The sequence below is a fragment of the Natrix helvetica genome (genome assembly GCF_964273705.1).
Source record: "Natrix helvetica genome assembly, chromosome: 2".
Taxonomy (NCBI): Eukaryota; Metazoa; Chordata; class Lepidosauria; order Squamata; family Natricidae; genus Natrix; species Natrix helvetica.
The window spans coordinates 10,737,451-10,765,398 of NC_138552.1; the positions used below are offsets into that span (position 1 = coordinate 10,737,451).

Consider the following 27,948-nt stretch of genomic DNA (forward strand, 5'->3'; position numbering starts at 1 on the left):
GGTGGAGGAGGACAAGTTTACTTTATTGTCATTGCACATCATACAATGAAATTACATGCCATCTTCAGTGTACATTATAACTATAAAAATAAAAACACAAAACACACATCCTGCAAATGCTACATAATTGAAACTGAAAAGCCAATATTCAACTGAAATTGAAAACCCAAAACCCAAGAAGGAGAGATACAGATGGTGGAGAAAGAAAAGGAGGAGAAGAAGAAATTGGTATTGGTGATAGAGAAGACGAAGAGATGGTGGTGGTGGAGGAGGAGGAAGAGGAGGAGGGAATAAAATCAAATCTCAAGTCCAAAGATGTTACTGATGACAATTCTGGGGCATTATGTGAGCATCTGAAGACTACAAATTGCAAACTGGGAGTAAGGACATCTGTAAAGACAGTGGTGGGATTCAAATAATCTAACAACCAGTTCTCTGCCCTAATGACCAGATGGGTGGGTGTGGCTCAGTGGTCATGTGATTGAGTGGGTGTGGCCAACTCAACGTCACTCATGTTGATGGGCGCTTCGCCTTAGCTGTTCCAATGTAATAAGGGTTAACCGGAGAGGCAGTTTCTGTAAGCAGGGCAATAAAGATAAAGCTAGAAACAACGCCAAAATGTTTCCTTCCTGCCTTCCTTACAGGATTAGCCCTGGGAAAAAAACAAAAGGAGATTTCTTCCAAATCCCAGTTCTCCGAACTGCTTAGAAAGTTAACAACCGGTTCTCCCGAATAGGTGCGAACTGGCTGAATCCCACCATTGTATAAAGGTGGTCAAAAAGTCAACACGGGGGATACCTTGTATATAAAAATAAAAGAATAAGGTTTTGTTCACATGAGTCCACCTGTCTTAAAGTTGCCAAGATTGGTCGAAACCCTGCTCTAAGAGAATTCTTGCCCATCCCTAGGTAAATCGGGCGTTTTACTCAGCATTTCCCACTACAAAGTAAATTTAACTTTATGATACCTGGAAGTCTCCATCAGTGGTTCTCCTCAAGCATGACAAGACCATTTGTGGTTCAGTGGCCATTAGTCAAATCTGAAACATCCCACAAATTGCCTGAGACAGGAACTTGGCCTCCTCCCGCAAATCTTTAGAGGAAGTATATTTTTTCCTCCCCCTGTCTTATTTCTCTTTGAGGCCAGTTCATCTTCAGTGATTGTCAAAGCGCATCAAAGCTGTAATTTGAGCCTCTACAATCATGCTCTTTGTTTTTTCTCTTCCTTTCTTAGACCAGGATAAAATCGGCATTGAAATGCCCTCCTCCCGAAGCCTCTCAGATCCATCAGGGACCAACCCAGCTGGAAAAAGCATTTGGTGCGACGAAAGACCAAAACTTGTTTCTGCAGACTTTTTCCTCTGGCTTCCTCACTTGTCAGGACTTGCAAGAGCTTGTAGTTTAAAGATGGTTCTGTGGGGTTGCTAAGAACTATCTCAGCGTGAATGATAATTCAGAGAACTTTCTATATTTATGGCTTCTACTTTTTTTAAAAAAAAGAATAATTTATTGCGAGGGAATAAACCCACCTGTTACAAAACTGGCCTCTTTTCGGAGAGCCTTTCTGGTTGTGCCTTTGCCAACTTGCCTTGGTCAATGTTTGGGGCCTATGCCTCTTTCACAGGCCCAGTCAAAACAGATTGCACATTATTGCAACATCATGATTAATGTGAACGCAGACAGAGCCAATCATAGGATATAGAGCATTATAGGGTCCTTGGTTCTCTCTGACCTTGGTGGTTTTTTTTTTTTTTGCAGACATTTCACTACCCAACTTGATAACATCATCAGTACTAGAAGGGTTTCCCTTCTGTTTATGTAATAATAGCTTGCTCTTTCAATGTTGGTGGCAATGTTCTTGGTGGCTCCTTGACTAAGCTGTTTACTTTAGCTTGTTCCTGGATTGGGATCTTGTTTGCTTGCTGATTCATGGTCTAGGAATTAACCTTTGTGTTAATCTCTAGTAATCTGGATGTGGATTGTTGGTGAGGAAGTGTTGTGGTCTCCCAACAGTGACAGAGCAAATCACAGTTCAATCCTGAGCTACAAATACTCTCTTCTACCCTGTTTCCCTAAAAATAAGACCTCCCCGGATAATAAGCCCAATCGGGGTTTTTGGTGCATGTGCTAAAATAAGCCCTCCCTGAAAATATTGCAACACAGCAGCAGCCATGAGGTGACCATGCTTGCTGCCTTCTGCACCTCAAAAATAATAAGACCTCCCTGAAAATAAGGCCAAGTGCTTATTTTGGGGGTCAAAAGAAAATAAGACCCTGTCTTATTTTCGGGGAAATACGGTATTGATAGAGAGCACTGTTTCTCAATTTTAGCAAGGTTAAAATGTGTGGACCAACTCCCAGAATTCCCCATCTTAATGTTGCTTAGGATGAGAAATGAAGTATTTCAAAAAAAAAGAAGTATATTCCCCTACTTATCATTTAAACAATTTGAGCTTGGTGATTTTCTTGCAGACATTTCATTACCCAGCTAGGTAACATCAGCAGTGCTAGAAGGGAACGGGGTTTGCTCTTATTTTTATATATCAATGGCTTGCCTTGTCAGTGTTGGTGGGATGTTTGCGGTGGTTCCTTGATTAGGCTATTGTTTACTGTTAGCTTGCTTGTCTGCATTGGTAGTTCCTTGATTGAAAAGCTAATGTTTTAAGAAATCTGCTTGTTAAAGTCAATGCAACTTTCAAAGCAGGATGCAATCCCCCACCACCCAATGGTAACCAGGAGAAAATTGGGCTGCTTTCCTGAGCAGCAGAGGTGTTTCATCTGTGTGAAATTGGAAACACTTCCAAATAACTTTCTAAGCAGGCACAACCCTGGCCTCTTCACATAATAGGGGAGGGAAGAATTGGTGGTATTTTTCTCCTTCAACACTGCAGTTCTTTGTTTTGCCACTCACCTGACATTGTGCTCAAAATTATCTGTTGTTTATCAGGCCAATACCTCCCTTCTTTCTGGTTCTAAAACGTTAGAAGGAGAATCACTCTATTGTCAAGGAAGGAATAACTCTGCAGGAAAATGTCATCTGCCTCCTTAGCAAATCTTTTGAAAAAACTATAGCAAAGCATACTTTTGAGTGAAATGAAGACTGGTTTAATAAGAGATGAATAGAAGTCGGAAGAAATTTTTATTTATTTAGATTTCTTCTATTCAAGGATCCGTAACTTCTTTTAAGATATATTAGTTGTAGTCTCCCACTCATCCTGACCCCTAGTCAGGGAACATCCATTGTCCTTGGACAGGTTCAATCTTCTTCTTCTTACTCTAAAACCAGTTCATATTTTTCTTTTGCATTTCCCCCAAGAGAAAAACATAAATATTTTCCTTTGGACTGTCCTTGAGTTTTCTCGTGTTGAAACATCCTCTTTTTTTTTTTTAGGGAGAACAATTTCCTCTTAGGATAGAGGATTGTGTTTGATGAAATGATAGGCCTTGATTATTAGCTGTGAGAAATCAGTCTATATTAAGTTGAGTATTGAGCCCACGGTGTCTAGTGCATCTCTGTGTGATTTATTGTTCCAGCATCTGCACTGAGCTACGGGTGTCTTAATTCTCTGCATTATTTAGATGTAATTGTGCATGCAGATCAGGTGGACGCAAGACATGGATAAGAAGTAATTGAATTGTCTGCCATTTTTGAAGTCTCTTACATTTTTTGAAGAAGGAGCGACTGTAGGTTGGCTTTTTTTGCAAACAAACAGCTGCAGGGATAAAATGAAAAACACTTCACTGTACAGGTAGTCCACAGTTTACAACAGTTCATTTAGTGACCGTACAAAGTCCCAATGGTACTGAAAAAAGTGACTTATGACCGCTTTTCACATTACCATTGAAGCATCCCCATGGTCACGCAATCAGAATTCAAAAACCAACTGACTCATATTTACGACCGTTGCAGTGTTCCGGGGCCATGGGATCATTTTTGCCACCCTCTGACAAGTAAAGTCAACGGGGAGGCCAGATTTACTTAGCAACTAGCTCAACATCTGCAGTGATACACTTAGCCACTGTGGCAAACAAAGTCGTAAAATGGCCAAAACACATTTAACAACTGTCTTCTTTAGCAATGGAAACTCTGAGCTCAATTGTGGTCATAAGTCAAGGACTACCTGTAGTGGGAACGTTTAAGAGTTCTTGATATGTCAAAAACGAGGTCTGTCTCCGCTTGTAATTAATGAGTAAATTTCGACTCTTCAAAGTTTGCAAAATTCCCACAGAAAACCCTGGAGAGTTTAAAGTGTCGCATTGAGCCAATTAAAATGATCTGAGGAGAATGTCAGCTCCCTCAGAAGGCAGGATGCCTGCTTTTAAACCAGATTTCTCTAGGCATTTTTCTACTGCTAATTTTTTACGTGTGGGTTAGCCGATCTCAGCCAAAGTCTTTGGGGTTCCCCCCACCCCCATCTAGATGACATTTTGTCTTTGTTCTTTAGGAACAGAATTTGGGGTAATTTAACTGTGACCTGTGCCAACTTATGACGTGGTCCTGAAGCTCTGTCTGTGAAGTTAAATGTGTATATAATGGGTTTTTTTGTAATAAATGCTCCTTCTCTATTTATTTTTCCCCCCAGAAATGTGCATTTGTATATTTATATAAAGAGGCTCTTTAAAAAAAAATCAAATGTGTTTTTTTTACAAGCCAGGAGCAGAAAAATAAACTCGGTGACTTCTTTAAAATCAGATGCGGACATTTTAATTCTTTCGTTTAAAAAAAAATCCCAACATGGAGTGTTTGTAGAGAGAAATCCATCCTGGAGGAACTCGGTAAACCTGTTCAGCTAAACTGATGTGTACAGTTGGAATTCCCCCATAAAATCACAGTCGGTTGGTCCCCTCCAAATCCTTCTAGCCTAGTTTGTAAATTTGGACAAGAGTGCAAATCCAAAGAATAATTCTTCCACTTCGTTATTCTGAGAAGTGCAAATCTGTGTTCTGACCCAGCTCCCCGAACACGACAAGCCCTCAGTAGTTGGAGCAATGATTCCTTTAGGAGCTCCAGCAGCCCCGGCAGGCTAACAAGTCTGTCTGGCAGGAAGATGAATAGTTGTTTGCCACATCTCTTCGCCCCCTTTTATCCCCAGAGCTTTGGGGGAGGGGGTTGTAAGCAGTGGTCCTTCCTAAGGATCGGCCCACGGATTTCCACTGCTCTCCTCTCCTCTGCTTTCTGAGTATCCGTGCGTCGGGCACTAGACCCAGCTGTTCCTCCTCTTTCTCATCAGCCACCTTCAGACCTGGGGGCTGTTGACGCCATATGACGACTGACGGATGGCCTATGTGCTCTCCCTCCCTCCCTCCCTCCCTCCCTCCCTCCCTCTCTCTGCCAGCTCTGTTCCCTCTTCCCCCTTGGAGCTCTCAGGTTGCCTTGATGCAGGCCCTGACTCCCACACTTCCTCCTGGCCTCTAATTCGGCTGCTGGAGGAGCCGACAGGCCACAACAATCTGATTTCGCACCTTAGCAGCCAGATAGGTGAACAGCGGCTCCCGTGGTTAGGATGCTAGGTTGACAAGCAGCAAGCCCGCATTTGAGACCAATGTGCTGTGGGTCTATGACAATTTGCCATGGCCAACTCACCACAGCCAACTTGCCACGGCCACCTTGCTGCAGGACAACTCACTGTGGGAAAAGAGCTACACTAATATCAAAGGAATGGTGAAATGCAATCATTAAAGAAAGGATGCAAAAGGAGGGACAGAATGAAATGCGAATAGCAAAAACTAAAATAATTTTTATTTATTGTAAATAATTAAATAGAATTGTTAAATTGTCCCATGGCAAGTTGTCCCATTCTCTGTGCTACTGTGTGACAGGGTGAGTTCCCTTCATTCGCTGCAGCTCCTGCCAACCTAACGGTTTGAAAGCATGCATTTGCAAGTAGATAGCTGTGATGACCAAAGCTTCCTGAGACAGTACAAATCACATGCTTAGTCCCGAAAACCCTCTTTTATTTAAACGGCTGTGAATTGTGTTCATTCACAGCCCATAATGAGTCACAAATAGTTTGTGAAGAGTCCGACAGAAGTCTGCCAAAGTCTTTCAGGATAAGGCTGATAAGCACCCACCTTTATCTCCCTTGAAATGCTGCCAGAGACCTAACTGCCAATTAATTTTGCAAGGCCAAACGGAGCACAGAGTCAAATGGAGCTTCAGAGTTTAAACAGACCAGAATGAGCCAAATTGCTTCCTGCCAAGGTTCACATCCATTTGCTCCTCTTTTATGTCTTATGGGAGGGGCCAAACATCTCCAAGCCTTACTCCTGAGTTGCCCCTTTTGTCTGAACTGTTTTTGCCTTCTGGCAGCTCTGCGCATGCGCGCACTGTGAACAGGCTCCCCCTGTTCCTCTCTCACTGATGTCAGACTCCGGAGGCCCCAAAGGCAGCACATAACTACCAGATGGCCCTGGCCCCCGCTCTGCCTCTGATGCAGAACCCTCGTCCGAGCCTTCCCCAGACTCCAGAACTGGTCCATGTTTCTCCCCAACCTCCTCATTATCTGGCTCTGCTTCCAGCTCTGAAGGCTGCCGGTCAGTGGTGGGTTGCAGGCGGTACGCCCTGGTACCGGTGTACTGGTGCCTGCCCAGAGCACCGGGTACCATTCCGGAATGGTGCCCTCCCTCCCACCCGCCCTCCCACCCTCCTTACCTGTATTTGAGCTCTTCGGTGCTTCTGCGCATGGAGCATACGGTGCCTGTGCGATGCTCCACCGAGCAGCTGGAATGTCGTGGAGGAGTTGCAGGAGGTAAAGACACAGATGCGCGCTGTGCGCTTGCTGCGCATGTTCATTTGGTGGATGCTGGGCCTCGTTGAACTGTACCGGTTGCACAGGCATCCAGAACCCACCATTGCCACCGGTGGACCACAACAATAGCTAGCTAGTTACCGCTTTGGTGGGCACATAACCGGACATGAAAGGTGCCCCAAACTGGAGATCCCCTGGGCAATTGTGATGTCATTGGCTAATCTTTTCAACCTGGAAGTGCCTTGGTGCTTCTGACATGAGTGCGAGTGGGAGAAGCCATATGGGTCCCCTTAACAAATATCTGAACCCCTAGGAGCAGAAATTTGGGGCTGAATTGTAGTCATAAGTCGAGGTCTACCTGTAAATAATAGAATTTAGAGAGAAACTTAGAGAGAGATTGGGAAGAATTCCATGGATGAGAATCCTCAAGGGGAAAGCAACTCAAGAAGCTTGGGAAATTTTGAAAAATGAGATTACAAAAGCCCAGTCTAACACAATACCAATGAAGAAGAAAAATAACAGCTCCCAAAAGAAACCAGCATGGCTGCATAAAGAACTCTCTGACAAATTGAAAGACAAAAAAGTTAAGGATAAAAAGTGGAAAGAGGGGGACATAACTAAGGCAGAATATCAGCAAATAGCCCAAGCCCAAGCCTGTAAAGATGAAGTGAGGAAAGCTAAGGCTCACAATGAAGAAAGGCTTGCCACAAAAGTAAAAATTAACAAAAAAAGCTTCTTCCAACATGTTAAAAACAAGAAAAAAGTTAAGGAAACAATTGATCCATTGCTGGGAGAAAGTGGCAAGGTGACAAGCAACAGGGAGAAAGCAGAACTATTTAACTCATTTTTTGCATCTGCCTTTATATAAAGGGATAAAACAGTCCAACCTATCAAAAACAGCACCATAAAAATCAGATTAGGAACACAAGTTGAAATAGGGAAGAAAATGTTAAGTGAGCACCTGTCTACCCTAGACGAGTTCAAATCACCAGGACCGGACGGATTACACCCCAGGGTTCTGAAGGAACTTGCAGACGAGATCTCAGAACCACTGAACTATATCTTTCAGAGATTCTAGAGCACCGGGGGACTACCAGAGGACTGGAAAAGAGCTGATGTGGTTCCCATCTTCAAAAAAGGGAAAAAATAGATCCAGGAAACTACAGACCTATCAGCGTGACCTCAATACCAGGAAAGATTGGGTTTAGACTAAATCAAAACAAAACGAAAATGATGGTTAAAAATATGACAGAGACTCAAAGAAAGAGACTTGTAAGTTTAGCAGGTTTTGAAATAGTTTCTAAAGTCAAATATTTAGGAATACAAATACCAGGAAAGATTCTGGAAAAGATAATCAAGCAACAAATTAGTGAACACCAAGAAGCAAACAAAATAATAGCCAAAAGCCAACATGCGTTTGTCAAAAACAGATCATGCCAGACTAATCTTATTGCATTCTTTGACAATGTGACTGTGTTGGTGTCACGTACTACCATATTTGGTGAAGTTGTAAAAAAGTTAAAGCATTTAACTTTAAAGCAGTTTTTTTAAGGCACCTGAGGGTAGAACAAGAAGCAATGGGTGGAAACTAATCAAGGAGAGAAGCAACGTAGAACTGAGGAGAAACTTCCTGACAGTTAGAACAATTAACCAGTGGAACAGAAATTGCCTCCAGAAGTTGTGAGTACTCCATCACTGGAGGTTGGGCTCAAAAATTGTGAGGACTTACCTACAATAGTAGTCAAATTTGTGGCAACCATATGGTTTGCTTTTGAGTAGTACCATAACAATGGAAAGATAATTTAACGAAGAACATAAAGCAACAAAGATTGTTTAATTATCTGTATTCTATGAAGAGTTATAGCCAAATATAAATATATTATATTATATTTATATATAAATATATTATATTAAATATATTATCCAGCAATAAAACCCAGTTAATAGAAGCTATCATTCAATCTTGGTTTCATATTATAACAGCTGCAGAAAGGAAAGACTTGGTCCACTCCATGGGAAGAGGTTGTAAGGCCGTAATTCATGCTAAAGGTTACCCAACTAAGTATTAACTGACATGGTGATAATTTTTGTATATCTCATTTTTCTACGTGTTTTACTTTTCTTCTTTATAACTGCTATTTTAATAGTAGATCCTTCATAAACGTTATTGCATTACATTCTTGATTAAATTATCTTTCCATTGATATATAATTCTTATGGTACTACTAAAAAAAAGGTGGTGTTATTAGCCATCCAACCTGAAACATACCGTATAGTTTTCCCAAAAGGTTTCCACAATTTGGGCCACTAGTGTATATTATTGATTGTTGTGGGACTTCACTCGATAAAGTCCCAATAAGTAAGACAACAAAAAATATCTTAACTCCATTGCACTGAAAACTCTTGAGTTTAGAATTCCCTAGTTGAACAATGGGAGTGCCAACTAATCAGGGGAAAACCTCTTTCTCTTCCTTGTGCCTTTTAATAAAAATGTTCAGAAGTCAAGGTGAAGATAACAATGACCCACCCATCTTCATATATCCTTTGCACAATTGTACACCAGCCATGTAGCTGTCATTCTCCAGCTGTGCATCGTCTTCAGGAGATTAAGCTGCAGCTGAAATCACAGCAGTTTTAAAATTGGCTGCTTCTTTGTCCCTCCGCCACCACAGTCAAACCATCGATGCCTTTTAGACAAGGGCAGTGAGTGTCTGACAATGAAATTCTTCACTCGTCTGCTCCGCTTAAATCCTGTTAAGTTCAAAGGGCTTAAACTCTCAGCGGGCAAGCTTCAATGGCAAAAGCGATTAAGACGTAACCGGTGACAGAATATTTTCACGATGCCGCTTTGAATCTCTGGTTAACCGAAGAGAGTAATTGAATAACAGAGTCGGAAGGGACCTTGGAGGTCTTCTAGTCTAAGCCGCTGCTCAAGCAAGAGACCCTATACCAAGAGTCCCCAACCCTTGAGCCACGGCCCGCTATTGCGCCATCGCTGGTTTGGAAGTAGGTCAAGTGAGAGGAAGTAGGTCACATGAGTGGAATTGGATCACATGCACTCACCAACCCTCCGCTTACATGGACCAGTTCCCCTCTCCCACCAGGGGTGGGATTGAAAAGGTTTAGCAATTGGTTCTCTGCCCGGTTGCTGAGTGGGCGTGACCAGAGTGGGTGTGGCCTGCTCAGACTCTTGCACCAGGGGGGTGGCGTTTTTGCCCTCCCCAGCCTCCAGAGGCTGGAAACAGGCCCGTTTCAGACTTCCAAAACTTCTGGGAGGCCCATTTTTCACCCTCCCCAGGCTCCAGAAGCTTTGTTAGAGCCTCTGGGAGGGAAAAACGCCCCTCCAGGCTCTAGAAGTCCTCCAGAGGCCAGAAATGGCCCCTTTTCTGGACTTCTGGAACTTGCGGGAGTCCTGTTTTTCACCCTCCCAGAGCCTCCGCACGGGCCCTGCACTTATCTGGCATCCAAAACGGGCCATGTGGAGACTCCTAGGAGGTGCGGGGTGTGGTGGGCGGGGCCAGCCAGTCCTTTCAACTACTGGTTCAGCAAACCAGATATAAAATTAGCATCTGGTTTGCCCCAACCAGCTTTCAACAAGCCTAATCAACCTTGGGAAGCCAAATTAGGTTAAAAACTGCACGAGTCACTTAACAACTCTGGCAAGAAATGTCGTAAAATGGGTCAACATTCATTTAGCAGCTGCCTTGCTTAGAAATTTGGAAATTTTGGACTCACCTGCAGTCCTAAGTTGGGAAGTACCTGTATTAGGATACGTAACTTCGGTTTTTCTGATCTACTTTGAAGGCTAATATGCTTGTAGCATCCTTTAAAGCTACTTGCATAATTATCTTGTGCATGTTTAGGAGATGAGAAGAGACAGAAAATTACAAATCAGGAAGAAGGAGAAAATTCAGCCACAAAACCCGAAGCACTAGCTGCCTTGGGGTGGTTCACCGATCATGCAACACTATAGTTTCTTTAATCATGGTTGATTGCACGAGTCACAACTGGCTGACTTTACACAATAGCCTATGTCATACAGGGACACCGGCGTTGCCTGGTGGCTGAGTTTGCACAAGGATGTTTGTCCCAAAATGGACAAATCACATGATGAACTTAGCATTTCATGTAAAACCAGCTGTCCCAAAAGCGCTTTGCAAGAGGCAACTGGACTTTCTTGGGTTTTTTTCCCCCTTGAAAATGTTTCATTTTGGGGGAAGCCCCCTCCCCCCAAAGAATGAAATATTTTGGGAAATATTAAAAAAGGCCCAATATTCTATTTTCCTAAAGGAGAAATGGAGAAACATGTTTTTAGAGGCAGAAAGCATCCCCCAGTCTTTCTTAAGCATCCACAGCAGGTGCCAGCACTTAAGGAGATAATTTTACTGAAAGGGGAAGCCAACTGTCTAGATCAGGGGTGTCAAACGTGTGTCATCATGTTGTCATCACGTGACGTATCATGAATTTCCCCTCCTCACTAAACTGGGGGTGGGCATGACTAGTGTGTGATGCATCCGGCCCACGGGCCGCAAGTTTGACACTCCTGGTCTAGATGGCTCCATTCATAAGCAAAGCAAACACTGCCGGCAGAAGCCCCTTCAAGACAGAATATTTCAAAACCCCTTACGGCAATTTTGACAGCTAATGAATGCAGAATGATAGGATTAGAGCAAGCAGCCCCACACCCAAATCTAACACTGGACCTAGCATACCCATCAGCCACAATAAGAATTACCCACCACCATTTATCAAAATACACAAGCCTCTTCATTGCACAGCTCCCCCCAGAACAGTTCAAACTTCAAAGTCACAGAAACCTATAAAGATCCATCACTCATTCAACCATTTGGTCAGCTGCCCCAGTTTCATCAATACACAGCGTTTTTTTCTTTCCAATCAGCCTCCATGTTATTTGCAGCGTCTTTCTCCCAACTTAGAATTGAACCAAACGGATATTCCTTCCAAGAGTTTCTTCGGTTCTGAAGAAGTTTCTGAAGAACTGAAGAAGCCTCGTGTATGAGAAGCATAATATTTTCAGCGAAAAAACCGGTGGGGAAATTCAATTTTTTTTACTACCGTTTCTGTGGGTGTGGCTTGGTGGGCGTAGCGTAGTTTGGTGGGCATGGCAAGGGAAGGATACTGCAAAATCTCCATTCTCACAGCACTCCAGGGGAAGGATATTGAAAATCTCCATTCTCACCACACCGCATGGGAAGGATAGTGCAAAATCTCCATTCCCACCACACTCTAGGGAAGGATAGTGCAAAATCTCCATTCTCACCGCACTCCAGGGGAAGGATAGTGCAAAATCTCCATTCCCAGCACACTCCAGGGGAAGGATAGTGCAAAATCTCCATTCTCACCACACTCCAGGGGAAGGATAATGCAAAATCTCCATTCTCATCACCCTCCAGGGGAAGGATAGTGCAAAATCTCCATTCCCAGCACACTCCAGGGGAAGGATAGTGCAAAATCTCCATTCTCACCACACTCCAGGGGAAGGATAGTGCAAAATCTCCATTCCCAGCACACTCCAGGGGAGGGATAGCGCAAAATCTCCATTCTCACCACACTCCAGGGGAAGGATAATGCAAAAGCTCCATTCCCACCACACTCCAGGGGAAGGATAGTGCAATATCTCCATTCTCATCATCCTCCAGGGGAAGGATAGTGCAAAATCTCCATTCTCACCACACTCCAGGGGAAGGATAATGCAAAAGCTCCATTCCCACCACACCGCAGGGGAAGGATAGTACAAAATCTCCATTCCCACCACACTCCAGGGGAAGGATACTGCAAAATCTCCATTCCCTCCCCACTCTGGAGCCAGCCAGATGTGGCATTTGCTGGTTCTCTGAATTACTCAAAATTTCCGTTACTGGTTCTCCAGAACCTATCAAAACCTGCTGGATTTCACCCCTGGAAAAACCCCAAGGAAGTCCAGTTGCCTTTTGGAAAAGCACCTTTGGGATAACCATGACCTGGATTATTGAGAATCTCCAAAGACATTTGGTAATTGATAGCTTTTTTTTAAAGTGCACATCTCAGAAACCTGTTTAAAAGTGTGCACATTTTCGTGTTTTGATATCTGTGTGCACAGAGAGATACCCTCACATGCAAAATAATTTTAAAGCCATGAGGATCAGTAAACAACATAAGTCAGTTTAAAACCTAACACGGAAATGTTCAAAATAAAACATCATTTACATCTTTATGTCACCCTTTCTCAAGGCTTCCACCAAACCTTCACTTTCTCTACACCTTGAAGTCTCCTAACTGTTAGGATGCCTGGGGACATTTTGTTTTACCAACAGCAAGGAAGTAGCTTGCTTTGCAGCCTTGAAATTTTGCTGCCTGTGTTTCTTAGCATCAGTTTGATGTAGTCATATTGCTCTGAATATTCCTTTTATTAATTTAAATCATTGCTATAACCCTTTCCTTAAATCTTAATAGAATAACAGAGTTGGAAGGGACCTTGGGGGTCTTCAAGTCCAACCCCCTACTTAGGCAGAAAACCCTACATCATTTCACACAAATGGCTATCCAATCTCTTCTTTAAAAACTCCCACTGTTGGAGCATTACAACTTCTGGAGGCAAGTTGTTCCACTGGTTAATTGTTTTAATCAAAGCCTCCAAAGTGATTTGAAATAACAGAAATAACAAGAAAAGACAATAATTAAAATTCTACCTCGTTAGAGTTTGTAATCTTGGATTGTGTATTTCTCTAAACACCCAGTACCCAAAACTGTGTGCTGGCTGGGGAATTCTGGGATTGAGGTTCACACATCCTAAAGTTGCCAAATTTGAGAAACACTGCCTCAAACCATTATTTACTGAAAAAAACTGCAACTGATTGTTCTTCCAGCATGCTGATATATAAAAACCCAGGCCTTATTAATATTACACTCAACCCAAATCAAGAAAACTCTGCTAAGCTGAATGCAGAATGCTGCCTGGGGATTTCTGGGTGTTCAAATCCATACATCTTGAAGGTGACAATGTTGGGAAACGCTGTTAAAGTCTTGATAAAGGGATGGGGAACATTGGCAACAAAAGCTGCAGAGAAAGAGCAACAAAGATGATTAGGGGACTGGAGGCCAAAACATATGAAGAACGGTTGCAGGAACAGGGCATGTCTAGTTTAATGGAAAAAAGGACTAGGGGAGACAGGATAGCAGTCTTCCAATATCTCAGGGGCTGCCACAAAGAAGAGGGAGTCAAACTATTCTCCAAGGCACCAGAAGTCAAGACAAGAAATCATGGATGAAAATTAATCAAGGAAAGAAATTTCCTGACAGAACAATTAATCAGTGGAACAACTGTGCCTTCAGAAGTTGTAAATGCTCCAACACTGGAAGCTTTTAAGAAGTAATTGGACAGCCATTTGTCAAAAATGGTATCGGTCCCAAAGGTGCTTTTTCAAAAGGCAACTGAACTTTTTTTCTTTGAAGAGGTTTCACTTCTTACCCAAGAAGCTTCTTCAGCTCTAAAGAAGCTTCTTGGATGAGAAGCGAAACCTCTTCAAAGAAAAAACCAGAAAGTCCAGTTGCCTCTTGAAAAAGCATCTTTGGGACAACCATGATCTGGATGACCGAGAATCTCCGTAGGCAGAAGCAGTATAGGATTACCTGCTTGAGCAGGGAGTTGGACTAGAAGACCTCCAAGGTCCCTTCCACCGCTGTCATTCTCTTCTTTTATTCTGGCACAAAAAAGTATACAAAATGCTAACTCATCGTAACAAAGCAATGGGTCTTGATCTAATCCAGTTGCCTGAACTCACAAGATATACAACTACAAACTAGCTGCATAACTAGGTTTTCATAACGCATCAAACCATTTACTAGCAAATGACATTTATGGGTAGTGTTTTTATATAAATCTAATTCCTGGGGAGGGGGGAAGGGAAGCAAAAGCAGTGTTTTGAGATAATTCAGTGGTTTTTTTTTTCCTTACAGAAAAACTGACAATGTACAATTTGAGATTTTTTATCAGGGTAGGTCTCTATGCATCTTGAATTGCAAAACCTATAGGAAGCTGCCAAGAATTTCTTTAGTATTGTAACTGGAGTTCTTACAGTAGGATTATAAAATTGGCATTTTGTAATAGAGAAGGCCAATCAGTCTTTAAAATCATGATTTGTTGTTGTTAGTTGCAAAGTCGTGTCGACCCATGGTGACCCCATGGACAACATTCCTCCAGGCCTTCCCATCCTCTACCATCCTCTGGAGTCCATTTAAGCTCACGCCTGCTGCTTCGGTGACTCCATCCAGCCACCTTATTCTCTGTTGTCCCCTTCTTCTTTTGCCCTCAATATTTCCCAGCATGAGGCTCTTCTCCAGGGAGTCCTTCCTTCTCATTAGGTGGCCAAAGTATTTGAGTTTCCTCTTCAGGATCTGGCCTTCTAAAGAGCAGTCAGGGTTGATCTCTTCTAGGACTGACCGGTTGGATCGCCTTGCAGTCCAAGGGACTCGCAGGAGTCTTCTCCAGCACCAGAGTTCAAAGGCCTCCATTCTTTGGCGCTCAGCCTTTCCTATGGTCCAACTTTCACAGCCATACATTGCAACTGGGAAAACCATAGCCTTGATCATGATAAGAGGAGAAAATGATGCTATCTTTTAAATACAGGGTAACTTCTCTGTGCTTTTAGAAACTGTGTGAAAAGCAAGTGATTTTTACCCAAGCATCCCACAGTGAAAAAACGGAGCAGAGGTTAGTAATTCTGATTTAAGAATGTACAAAGAATGTGTCTTATGGAGAGCAAGGAACAGTGTTGCTTCAAAGAAATGCTCTGGGCTGAGAAAATACCAGCCTTCAAAGAGGGAAGATTCTCCCTCAGGTGAGAAGTATAGAATAGAAGTTTATTACGGTCTTATGTCATGTATAACAATATACATGTGTAGCATATACATAAAATGCATAAAATGTAAATTCAAAAAATGAATCTACAATATATATATATTGTAGATTTTCACGGGTGTAGGTATGTTGGTCTTGTTGTATTCGGGTCTTTTCCTATGTAAGATTATTGTCTTGGCAACGTTTCGGCGAGGTCTCACTCGCCATCTTCAGGCTGGGTTTTGGGCTTAAAGTGTGGTTGGAGCTGCTGTCTTTCTATAAATCTTGGGGAGGGGTGGAGTGCTGGCTTTGTTTCAGTAAGTGGGAATGATTGGTTGTGTGGTTGTATCATGATTGGTAGATTGGTGCTGATTGGTGCTGGCTGTGTGTCCGTTGTTGTTTCGTGTTGTAACGGCCTGGGTGGTGGGTGGGGTTCGTTTGTTGACTAGGGCTGGTTTCCAGATGTCTGGTAGGTGGGAGGTATCATCACGTTTATTCACGTAAACGAATCCATCATCTCACACGTACGAAACTCACTCCACTTCATAGAAACAATAAAGAAACAAAGCCTACAACCCAGCGACCTACTCGTGAGCTTCGATGTCATATCCCTCTTCACCCAAGTGCCTATAAAAGAAGCCTTGACAGCTATCCAGAACAAACACAACCCCCCTAAACACATCCTGGACCTGACCAACCACTGCCTAACCAACACATACTTCATCCATAATGGACAAAGATACAAACAGATAGAAGGAGCACTCATGGGTTCACCCCTCTCACCCGTCATTGCAAACTTATACATGGAACATTTTGAAACTAATGCCTTAGATAAATCTGAACACAAACCCAAACTCTGTGTCAGGCCTGTAGTTATATTCTTTTTAGGATCTTTGGCCTGCCACACTTTCTTATAATTTTCTATGCTGTTTCATTAGTGTAGTAGTTGGGAGGGGGGAATAGAAAGGAGTAGGATTGTGGAATGTATTGTTATGGATTTTCTTAGAAGCTCAAGGTCGTCTTTTGTCTCCGTACCTCGACACCTGGCCGGAAGAAAAGGGGTGTACATGCCAGCGTGGAAGATGAAGATTGGACCATGTGATGAATTATGGGGTGTGGGGATAGATGATGAACTTTTAACTGGGTGAACTCACAGGATGTACGTTAGAGTTGAAATTTCACAGCATAATGCCAAAATGTCTGTCTTATTAAATTGGAGTTTTAAGGATAACTTTGCCTTGGACAATGATTTAATTCTGCATGATATTTGGAACGCTGACACTCTGGCTTAGATATGTTAAGTTTAAGTTTTAAGTTTTATTAGATTTATAGACCGCCCCCTCTCCCCGAAAGGACTCGGGGCGGTGTATTTGGCCACACGGGAAAGAAAAACTGGACAACTTCCTCACACATCTCAACAGCCAACACCCCAAAATACAATTCACTATGGAAATAGAAGCAAACAACCAGCTTCCCTTTCTGGATGTCCTAATCTACAAAAAACCCGATGGCTCCCTAGGACACACCATCTACCGGAAAAAAACCACACACAACTGCTACTTAAATGCACAATCCCATCACCACCCTGCACAGATCAACTCTGTAGCCGAGACCCTCATCTCCAGAACCAAACGCCTAGCCGACAAAGACCACCTGAAAACTGAATTACACATTCTCACCAACATATTAATCTCCAACAGATTCCAAAGAAAAACAATTACCAACCTAATCCAAAGGGAGGCTCCCCCAAAAACCGAGACACAGAACAGGACAACAGCATCGCCCTCCTCCCTTACATCAAAGGCACCACAGATAAAATCAGCAAAATTCTCCACAAGCACAATATCAAGACAGCCTTCAACACTGACCAAAAAATAGCCAACATCTTAAGAAACCCCAAAGACAAAATCCAGCTAGAAAACCAAGGAGTCTACAAAATACCATGCAAAATCTGCCCTGCAACATACATAGGACAAACGAACAGGAGAATAAATGCACACATCGCAGAACACAAGACCGCAGTAAGAAAAAAAGAAAAAACTTCCTCCCTTTTCCAGCACCTTAAAGCTACAGGACATGAAATTAATTTTGAAGGAACCAGGTTAATCTCCAAAACTGAACACTTCAACAAGAGAATAATTATGGAAGCTATCGAAATAGAGAAACACCCCCACAACATGAATAAATGTGATGATACCTCCCACCTACCAGACATCTTGAAACCAGCCCTAATCAACAAACGAGCCCCACCCACGACCCAAGCCGTTACAACACAAAACAACAACGGACACACAGCCAGAACCAATCAGCACCAATCTACCAATCATGAAAAGACCCGAATACAACAAGACCATATATATATATATATATATATATATATATATATATATATGTATGTATGTATGTATGTATGTATGTATGTATGTATGTATGTATGCATATATATATATATGTATATATATATGTATATATATGTGTGTGTGTGTGTGTGTGTGTGTGTATATGTATATATATGTATATATATGTATATATGTGTATATATATATATATATATATATATATATATATATATATGTATATATATATACACATACACATACACACCCACACACAGACAAACACACAGACACACACACACACACACACACACATACATACTATCTAATAAAATGAATCTATGAAACTATCTAATAAAATGAAATTCAATGGTGAAAAGAGTAAGGTTTTACATTTAGGCAAGAAAAACAAAATGCACAGGTACAGTATAGGTGGTACCTTGCTCAATAGTAGTAACTGTGCGAGGGATCTTGGAGTCCTAGTGGACAACCATTTAAATATGAGCCAGCAGTGTGCAGCAGCTGCCAAAAGATCATGTGAAGTGTTAATACCACTTTATAATGCCTTGGTAAGGCCACACTTGGAATACTGCATTCAGTTTTGGTCACCACGATGTAGAAAAGATGTGGAGACTCTAGAAAGAGTGCAGAGAAGAGCAACAAAGATGATTAGGGGACGAGGCTAAAACATATGAAGAACGGTTGCAGGAACTGCGTATGTCTAGTTTACTAGAAAGAAGGACTAGGGGAGACATGATAGCAGTCTTCCAATATCTCAGGGGTTGCCACAAAGAAGAGGGAGTCAAACTATTCTCCAAGGAACCTGAGGACAGAACAAGAAGCAATGGGTGGAAACTAATCAAGGAGAGAAGCAACCTGGAACTGAGGAGAAACTTCCTGACAGTTAGAACAATTAATAAGTGGAACAGAAGTTGCCTCCAGAAGTTGTGAATGCCCCAACACTGGAAGTCTTTAAGAAGATGTTGGATAGCCATCTGTCTGAAACGGTATAGGGTTTTCTGCCTAGGCAGGGGGTTGGACTAGAAGACCTCCAAGGTCCCTTCCAACTCTGCTATTGTATTGTATTGTATTGTATTGTATTGTATTGCATTGCATTGCATTGCATTGCATTGCATTGCATTGCATTGCATTGCATTGCATTGCATTGCATTGCAATGCAATGTATGTATGTATGTATGTATGTATGTATGTATACATTTAACTTTTTTGAATCGACATTTTAAATTTATATGTAATGCATTTTATGTATATGCTATGCATGTGATACACACACACATATATCACATACATAAGATACATTAAATATAAATTTTAAATATAAATTTAAAGGTTAAATGAGAAGGAATTAAATGGCAGAGGAAGGAAGGAATGATGAAAGGAAGGAAGGAAGGATGGAAGGAAGGAAGGAATGAACTAAAGGGTAGAGGAAGGAAGGAAGGATGGAAGGATGGAAGGAAGGAAGGAAGGAAGGAACTAAAGGGCAGAAGAAGGAAGGAAGGATGGGAAGAAGGAAGGAAGGATGGATGGAAGGAAGTAAAGGGTAGAGGAAGGAAGGAAGATGGTTTTTCATAGTGAAACTGATCTTGTGATTATTTATTATCTCCTGTGGGACCAAAACAACTCAAAATTTAAAAAGGCACACAGACATTTACTTCCCTTTCCCTTTCATTGACCTTACTTGTCTTCTGCGGCTGTATAAATAATCAGGGATGCCCACAGGTTGTGGGAAAGGCGTGTGTATCAAAAAAGTCATAACAGTGATCAATCGAAGTTCCACCTCCTTTTTAATGTGCAGTGCATGATGCCGATAAAAAGAGATGCGCTTTCAGTACACAGTTGTATCGGCCATTAAAATCTTTTACACCCCACACCCCCCCATTGTCGACACCCCATTTGATGTCTCTCCCGTAGAAATTTGCTGCGATACCTGAAAACCTATGTGCTCATATGATTCATTACTGGAAAGGTCATAAAACGTGGCAAACTCACTTAACAACAGAAATTTTCGACTTTGTCATACGACAAAGACTGCCTGAATTGGCTTCTCCACCAGCTACTCTGGAAGCTCTTCCGATAACGACCTCAACCCTTTTGATAATAATTAGCAACAGTTGTCATAAGGAGGTGTCTGCTAAGGTCCTCACTCCTGCAGAGAAGATTATGTTCACCCAGAAGTTATCCAGATCTTGATCTTCACTTTTTTTGGGGGGGCTGGTATTTCCATGGCACCAGAAATGGAAAATTGGAACTGTTGCCTTATATTCTTCTCTCCTCCGTCCAGATGATTTGTGGACAGAGTCCAGAAAAAGAAGGGCATGTCGGTTGGCTAACTCTGCAGAGGCTGGGATATGGACTCAGAGAAAGGGAAAAAGGGATGTCTTGCTCAAGAGCCCCACAAAATCCGTAGCTTTCTCCACCATTTGGCAGATGAGGTTCTTGTGATCTAGAGTCATTTCAGGACGGCTTCATGGCTAAAAAGTCAGCAGAGAGGGACTGGAGGCTTTTAAGAAGAGGCTGCTCAGGCATTTGTCTGCAATAGTGTAAGTCAGGGCAGAGCAGGGGTGGGTTCCTGCCAGTTCTAGGCTCTTCTATAGAAGAGGCTCCACAAATCTACAGTGCCGTTTAGAACCGGTTCCAGCTCCCTCCCCCGCCTGTCCACACATCATCAAGATGAAGAGCGAGAGGAGGAATTCTGGGAGTTGAAGTCCACAAGTCTTAAAGCTGTCAAGTTTGAACACCCCTGGGGTTTTTTTTTCTAAAGGGTTAGGGGTGCAAGGGTCTTGTAACTTGACAGCTTTAAGACTTGCGTGCTTCAAATGCCAGTTTCTGAGCCAACATTTTGGTTGCTAAGCAAGAGCGTTGTTAAGAGAGTTTCACCACATTTTACAAGTTGGCCACGCCCATCCAGTCACGTGGCCGGCAAGCCACTCCCACGCAGTCACATGGTTGGCAAGCCACTCCCACAAAGCAGGCCACACCTACAGAAGAGGTTATAAAAAAAATTGAAACCCACCACTGGGGCAGAGGTGGGTTGCTCCCTGTTCAGCCCAGTTAGTGGAATTCAGGCCTAGGTCGTAGAACCGGCAGCGACCCAGGCCTGCCACGCCCATGAACCAGTTCCCTTGCTGCTGCTGGGCCGCTGCTATTTTGATTTTTAATGACCGCGTCTGCATGGCAGAGGGTTGCAGGAGGCCGTCGCAGCCCAAAACAGAGCTTGAACAGAGCCAGGTTTTGCTGGCAGGGTGCTCAGGACACTACAGGTGCCCCAGACACGAATGACATCAATTTGGCCACAGCCACACTAGCCACACCCACTCTGGTCCCTGAGGTCAAACATAACCCTGATGCGCCCCTCGATGAAATTGAGTTTGACACCCCTGGCATAAGGTCTCCTGCTTGAGCAGGGATTGAGCAACTGTCTCACTCGGCAACAGAAATTTTAGGCTCAAACATGGCCGTAAGGAAAGTACTGCCTGTATTATTCTATTATTACAGGTAGTCCTCAACTTACGACTTACAATTCAAAATTTCTGTTCCTGGGGCGGGGGGGGGGGGAAGGCAGACATTTGTGAAGTGAATTTTGTCCCATTTTAGGACCTTTCTTGCCATACTTGTTAAGTGAGTCGCTGAAGTTTTTACGTTGGTCATGCAGTTGTTAAGTGAATCTGGCTTCCCCATTGTCTTTGCTTGTCAGAAGCTCATGACAATATATATGGTCTTGTTGTATTCGGGTCTTTTCATGATTGGTAGATTGGTGCTGATTAGTGCTGGCTGTGTGTGCGTTGTTGTTTCGTGTTGTAATGGCCTGGGTGGTGGGTGGGGCTGTTGATTAGGGCTGGTTTCCAGATGTCTGGTAGGTGGGAGGTATGACCACATGACCCAGGACACTACAACCGTCATAAATATGAGTCCATTGCCAGGCGTCTGACTTTTCATCACGTGACCATGGAGATGCTGCAACAATCTTAAGTGCGAAAAAAAATGTTTGTCCGTCACTTTTTTTCAGTGCAGTTGTAACTTTGAATCCTCACTGAACAAACGGTTGTAAATTGAGGTCTACCTGTATTCTGTTTGATGTTAATAAAAGGCCACAAACTCTTTCTTTCTTCCTTCCCTCTCCTTCCTCTCTTCTCTTCTCCTCTCTTCCTTTCCTTTTCTGTTGTGGTTATCTCTTTTCATCTTTTAACTGGTGTATTTTCGGGATGGTATTCCTGCAAGCCCAATTATAATTTTATACTTGCCAATTCCCATTCCCTTTTCATCACTATTATGCCTGAACTATTTTTCTCTATGTCTCATTCTTGAATAGATACTTGTATGTTAATACTTCCTTTTCTATTTCCCCCCTCTTCCCCCCTTTTTCATTTAATAGTGGATCGTCTGAGTTCTATATCTCTCTCTTACTTTCTTTTCTAGATTTCTTTCTCTAACCAGTCATAAAATCTTCCCCCATATCTTGAAGTGCAAGTATCTCAAGGGAGTTAGGGAGTGAAGGATGAACTACAAACAGCCCTACAGTTTCTTGGCTTCCTCTTTGCCTTTTGATCTGCTTTTCAAAAACTCAGCAAAGAAGCAAAGCAGGGAATTAGAAGGAAGCCATCTGGAGAAAGGGATGATTATACTTGGGTGCAACTCGGCGAGAGCATAAAATTGCCGCAGTCATCTAAAAATAAGCAAGGCACCCTGACAATCTGCAAAGCCACTTCAGATGTCGATGGCAGCCGCGTCTTAACAACTGGGCATTCCATGCCAAGTTCCACATGGCACGACCATGCGACATGGCCCCATGCCCAGCGGGGAGCTAAACAAATAACCAGAGCATATTTTAACTTCTACCTGAATTCTTTAGAACTCTGGTCAGCTTTTCGATGCCTCTCTGCTCCTGACTCAGAGATTCAGTAATGGATGGAAAGCACTCTCGACACCACTGCTTTCAAAACCTCAAAGGGGAAAAAAAATCAAAGCTTTCTTGGACATGTTGCTATGGAACTGGACATTGCTATTTTCCAACAGAGAAACCTCAAATGGGGAGAGTGAAATTTGAACTCAAAACGAGATGTATCTATTAATTTAGTATGGTTTGCTTTCCACTGCAGGTGTTAATTTACCAAGCCGCTTTGATGGTTGTAATTTTTTTTTTTTAATAATCCCTGGGTGATCTTGGGAGGAATGGCCAATCTATTGAGCTTGAACTCAACAGACGTTTTTTTTTTTTAATGTAGTGTCACAGACTATGTTTTTGCAAGTCACGTCTACTTGACTTTGCAAATCACGTAGTTTCTCCACAGTTGTGTTGCTTAGTCTTTGTGGACTTCAGTTCCCAGAATTCCTCACCCTGCCAGTTCTGGGAATTGTAGTCCACTCTTCTTAAACACTTGTTTCCAGAAGTTGTGGGTGTGCCAATACTGGAGGGTTTTAAGAGAAGATCAGATAACCATTTGTCTAAAATGGTATAGGTGTCAGGGTTCCAAATAGCATCCAAAAGTAAATCAGAATCCAAGGCAAAGTATTGCTCAAAGTTCCAATTTATTAAGAGAGCCGTATTGGCACATCTGGGAAAACCTGAATCTGAAAGCTTCCCAGTTTTCCCCACCCAGTTGAAAGTTCAAGATCTTGCTCCCACACTCCAATGGTCCAATCTTCCACTACCATCCAGTTCCGGTCAGGTGCAGAGGTGCAAAGACAAAAGATGACCTTGGCTTTCTAGAAAGGAATTTTGTTATGGCTACATAGCATCTCACTCCTGCAATCCCCCTCCCATTTTCCCACAATAGAAAATGCATAGTAGAATAATAGAAAGTGTGGCAAGCCAAAGATCCAAAAGAAAAGATGGCTGCAGGCCTGACAATAGGCTTGAGCAGGGGGTTGGACTAGAAGATCTCCAAGGTCCCTTCCAACTCTGTTATTCTGGTTAAAAAGATCGTCATGAACTCTGCTCTCAAATTATCTCCTCTCCTTACAGTACAGTTGAGCTCAAGCAGGCTAAAGAGATCTGGTTTCCACCTAAATTTGTTCTCCATCATCTCCATCTCCACAACCAGGAGAGCTTCACTGGGCCATTTTTGGGTGCTCTGGGTCAAAAGCCTCCACAAAGCGGGTTTTGCAATGTGCTGAGTAGAACAGAATTATTCAAGGTGAAGGACGCTTTATTATCAACCATCATAATTCAGGGCATTGGAATGTCATATCTTTGTGTCTGTTGGTATCTTTGTGTTCAAGAGACAGAGTGCTACCTTTGTTATTGTTCTAGAGATATTTTTGGTGAGGCGGGGAGGCTCACGGTGTGCTTGAGAGGAAAAATGTGAGACAACCTGACATTCCAGCGAGGCAATGATTTGGTCTCAAGCGCTGAGTTATTTTCTCTTCTAGCTTTCTTTTCAAGTGGGGGTTTCCCACTCAGTCCAGTTCTTCAGCCAGCCTAGAAGATTGGCTCCAGACTAGAAGGATCTCTGGGCAAAGGTGCCTCCTGGCTTGTCTCATTCCTTGGTGGCTTCTAAGGGGCCTCACCAGCGGCATCAGGCAATGAGAGCTAGAGTGGATTTGAGTTCCCTCTATGCAGCTGTCATTGGAGCATTGGAGCAGAAGATGATCTCCATGGTAAGACAACCTCCACTCAAAGGAGGACCAAGAAGGAAGAGTTTTTGAAACTCCTCCCAACCTATGACTTCTGGTTGCCAGAAGACAGAGCAGAGACATTGCTCATCTGGCTGGTATTTTTCTCAGGCCATCATTTTGCCCTGCTGAGAATAAATCCAGCTATTTTTCACGTCTGTTGTTCCCTCTATGTATACTCTGGACTGGGACTTGGGAGTGATGGGGTAGGATTTTCTGGCTAAAAAAATGCCTATTTTTTCTTTCTAAAAATTTTTCAGCAGGGGTGCAGTAAAACTAAATAGAAAGAGAAAAAGAAAGCAAGTGAAAGAGAAAGAAAGAAAAGAAAATATAAGAAAGAAAATGAATGAAAAAGAAAGAAAAAAAGAAAGAAAAATAAAGAAAGAAAAAATAAAGGGAGAAAGCAAAAGGAAGAAAGAGAGAGAGAGAAAGAAAAAAGAAAGAGAATGAAAGAAAGTGAATTAAAGATAAAGAAAAAAGAAAAAAAGAAAGGGAAAAGAAAGAAAGAAAGAAAAAAGGAAAAAGGAAAAAAGAAAAAAAAGAAAAAAGATAAAGGAAAAAAGATAAAAAGGAAAAAATAAAACAAAATTCTGCCTTCCACCCTTCTCTCTATCAAGTAATTCTCTCATCTTAACCTCAGTAACAGTAACAGAGTTGGGAGGGATCTTGGAGGTCATCTAGTCCAACCCCCTGCTCACAGGGGATTTGAACCGCCAAACTGCCGATCTTTCTGATCGACAAGCTCAGTGTCTTAGCCACTGAGCCTAACTTGTGTCATAATAAGAAAAGTGCTGGGCTTTGATTGTACTGTTATGGCCACCATCTTGAGTTCTTTGACTCCCCCCCCCCCGTAGACCCCCTCTAAATTGGGAGTTGGCGTTTTAAAGCTGTAGGAGATGTTCTCCCTTTCCATGTGTTTTCCCTGAAAAAGGTGCTAAACAGGCATTCACTGATATAATGAAGTCTGTCTTAGTTGATAGAATGATGGGAGGGGAGCAAGAACCAGATCTTTAGGAGGAAGCCCTGCAATTGAGAGAAGGGGGCAGAAGCAGAGGAGGAAGGTATCCAAGAAAAATGAAGACCACTTTCCTTCTGAAGAAACTTAGTTCACACCAAGCAACTTAGTTTATACCTGGATGGCTGGGGAATTCTGGGAGCTGAAATCGACTCATCTTAAAATTGCTCAGGTTGAGAAATCCTACTGATGGATGCACAGATTTGATTTTTAATTCTCTTACAATTTCAGAACTCTCTTCGATTATAGAGTCACTATAAAGCCCATCACGGAATTAAACTTCCTTCTAATCCAAAGTGGAAAAAAAATTAAAGCTCACTTTGGAGAACAATAACTCCAACAACCAGGAGCCTCTCCCTACATGATCTAACAGTCTAGGCCAGGGGGACCAAACTCAAGGCACGTGGGCCAGATCTGGCCTGCAAAGTGCTTAAATCTGGCCTGTGGGGTCGCCCTGGAAACAGTGACGGACTGGCGCGTGGTGCCTCTGCGCAGCCCTCCCGAGCTCCGTTTTGGGCCACAACAGCCTCCTGCAGCCCTCTGCCAGCAAAAACGGAGCTTGGGGAAGCCCCAAGTGGCCTGCCCAGGAGGGATGAAATCCAGCAGGTTCTGACAGGTTCTGTAGAACCGGTAGCATAAATTTTGAGTAGTTCGGAGAACCAGCAAATGCCAACACTGGCTGGCCCCAGAATAGGGTGGGAATGGAGATTTTGCAGTATCCTTCCCCTGCCGTGCCCACCAAGCCGTGCCCACCAAGCCACACCACACTCACCAAACCACGTCCACAGAACGGGTAGTTAAAAAAAATGAATTTCACCACTGCCGCCTGGACTACATTTTCACTGGCAGAGGGCTGCAGGAGGCCATCGTGCCCAAAAATGGAGCCTCAACGAGGGGCAACCACCCTGGCCACGCCCAACCCCAGCCCCCTGAGGTCAAACACACAACCCTGATGTGGCCCTCAATGAAATCAAGTTTGACACCCCTGGTCTAGGCTGATTGCCCCTGGATTCGTTTCAGAGGCAGAGGAGGGAAGAATGCAGATGTTTAAAACCTCTTCAGGAAGGAGTAAATGAGTAATTGGAGTTGAGCACCTGAAGATGCAAAGATAGTGACGTGTAGAACCCAAATTTGAAATGTTTCCTTTTCTTTTCTTTTTTTTAAATGTTGTTTGGCAATTTGCCAGATCCCAGCACAGAACATGTTACCAAGCCACCTGTGAGTTGAATATGAATAATTAAATTTAGTTTTATTTGTCAGATGTTGGAAGTACATAATTAGTATTTATTCCTTGGCTCGACTCCTGGAACAGTTAACTGCCCTTTTGGTTTAGTTCCAAAGCAAACCTAACCTAACTTTTGCTTAGAATTACACAGCCATTAAAATAGGAGGCATCTCAGAGGTCACCTAGTCTAGCCCCCTCTCACTGTAGGGGCTGTGAGGGGCTATATTTCTCATAGGTGAACTTCCAGCCATGGAAAACTCATGCTTTCATGTGGCAATCTGTTCTGCTGGTTAACAGCTTGCACAGTTAGGATGCTCCTCCTGACATGAAGCCTTAACTCCTTCCTTGTAGTTTTGACACACTGTTCTTGTCCTTCTCTTTTGTAGAAGTCACAGAGTGTACATTTTACTGCTGTGATCTGTAATCACCTTGCTTAAAGGATGGGAAACCCATCATACTCCAGATGTGGCTGAAAACCCATTCCAAGAGGAGGAAGGTGTGGTGAATATAGGTAGTCCTTATGACCACAATTGAGCCTAATATTTCTGTTGCTGAGACAGTTAATTGAGTTTTGCCCCATTTTACAATCTTTATTGCCATAATTATTAAGTAGATCACTGTGGTTGTTAGTAACACAGTTGTTAAGTGAATCTGGCTTTCCCCATTGACTTTGGAAAACGTGATCCCATGATTCTGGGACACTACAACTCTCGTAAATATGAGCTAGTTGCCAAGTGTCTGAATTTTGATTATAGGACCAAGGGGATACTGCAACGGTTGTAAGTGTGAAAAATGGACTTAAGTCACTTTTTCAAGTATCGTAACTTCAAACATTCACCAAACGAACTGTCATAGGTCGAGGACTATCTATGTTTTCCACTTTGAGTTATTTGGACAAAATAATAAAGGCGGGATACAAATAAATAAAATGTTGAGACATTATAATTCAGCAAAATTAACCTCTGACCTCAAAGGGGCAGAACAGAACTTCAGCTTTTGAATCCCTATTTCCAAGGATGAGGAAAAATAAATTTCAGTTCTCACAATTTGCTTCCTCCACATTCCCAGTTCATGTTCTGACTCAGGCTTCCTTAAAAAGCAAAAAGCAGAGTCTTGGTCCCAGCAAAATCCCTTTTATTTACATGACTGTGAATTA

General features: G+C 42.7%; 1 protein-coding gene across 1 annotated transcript in view; it reads left to right on the forward strand.

Moving 5' to 3' along the window:
- LIPG (lipase G, endothelial type) overlaps window positions 1-4,679 on the forward strand; it is a 53,681-nt gene extending 49,002 nt beyond the window's left edge. The window contains exon 10 of the mRNA XM_081942553.1: window positions 1,234-4,679. Within this exon, the coding sequence (XP_081798679.1) occupies window positions 1,234-1,243 (10 nt within the window). The 3' untranslated portion in view covers window positions 1,244-4,679. The remainder of the gene's footprint in view (window positions 1-1,233) is intronic.
- Window positions 4,680-27,948: the final 23,269 nt, after the last annotated feature.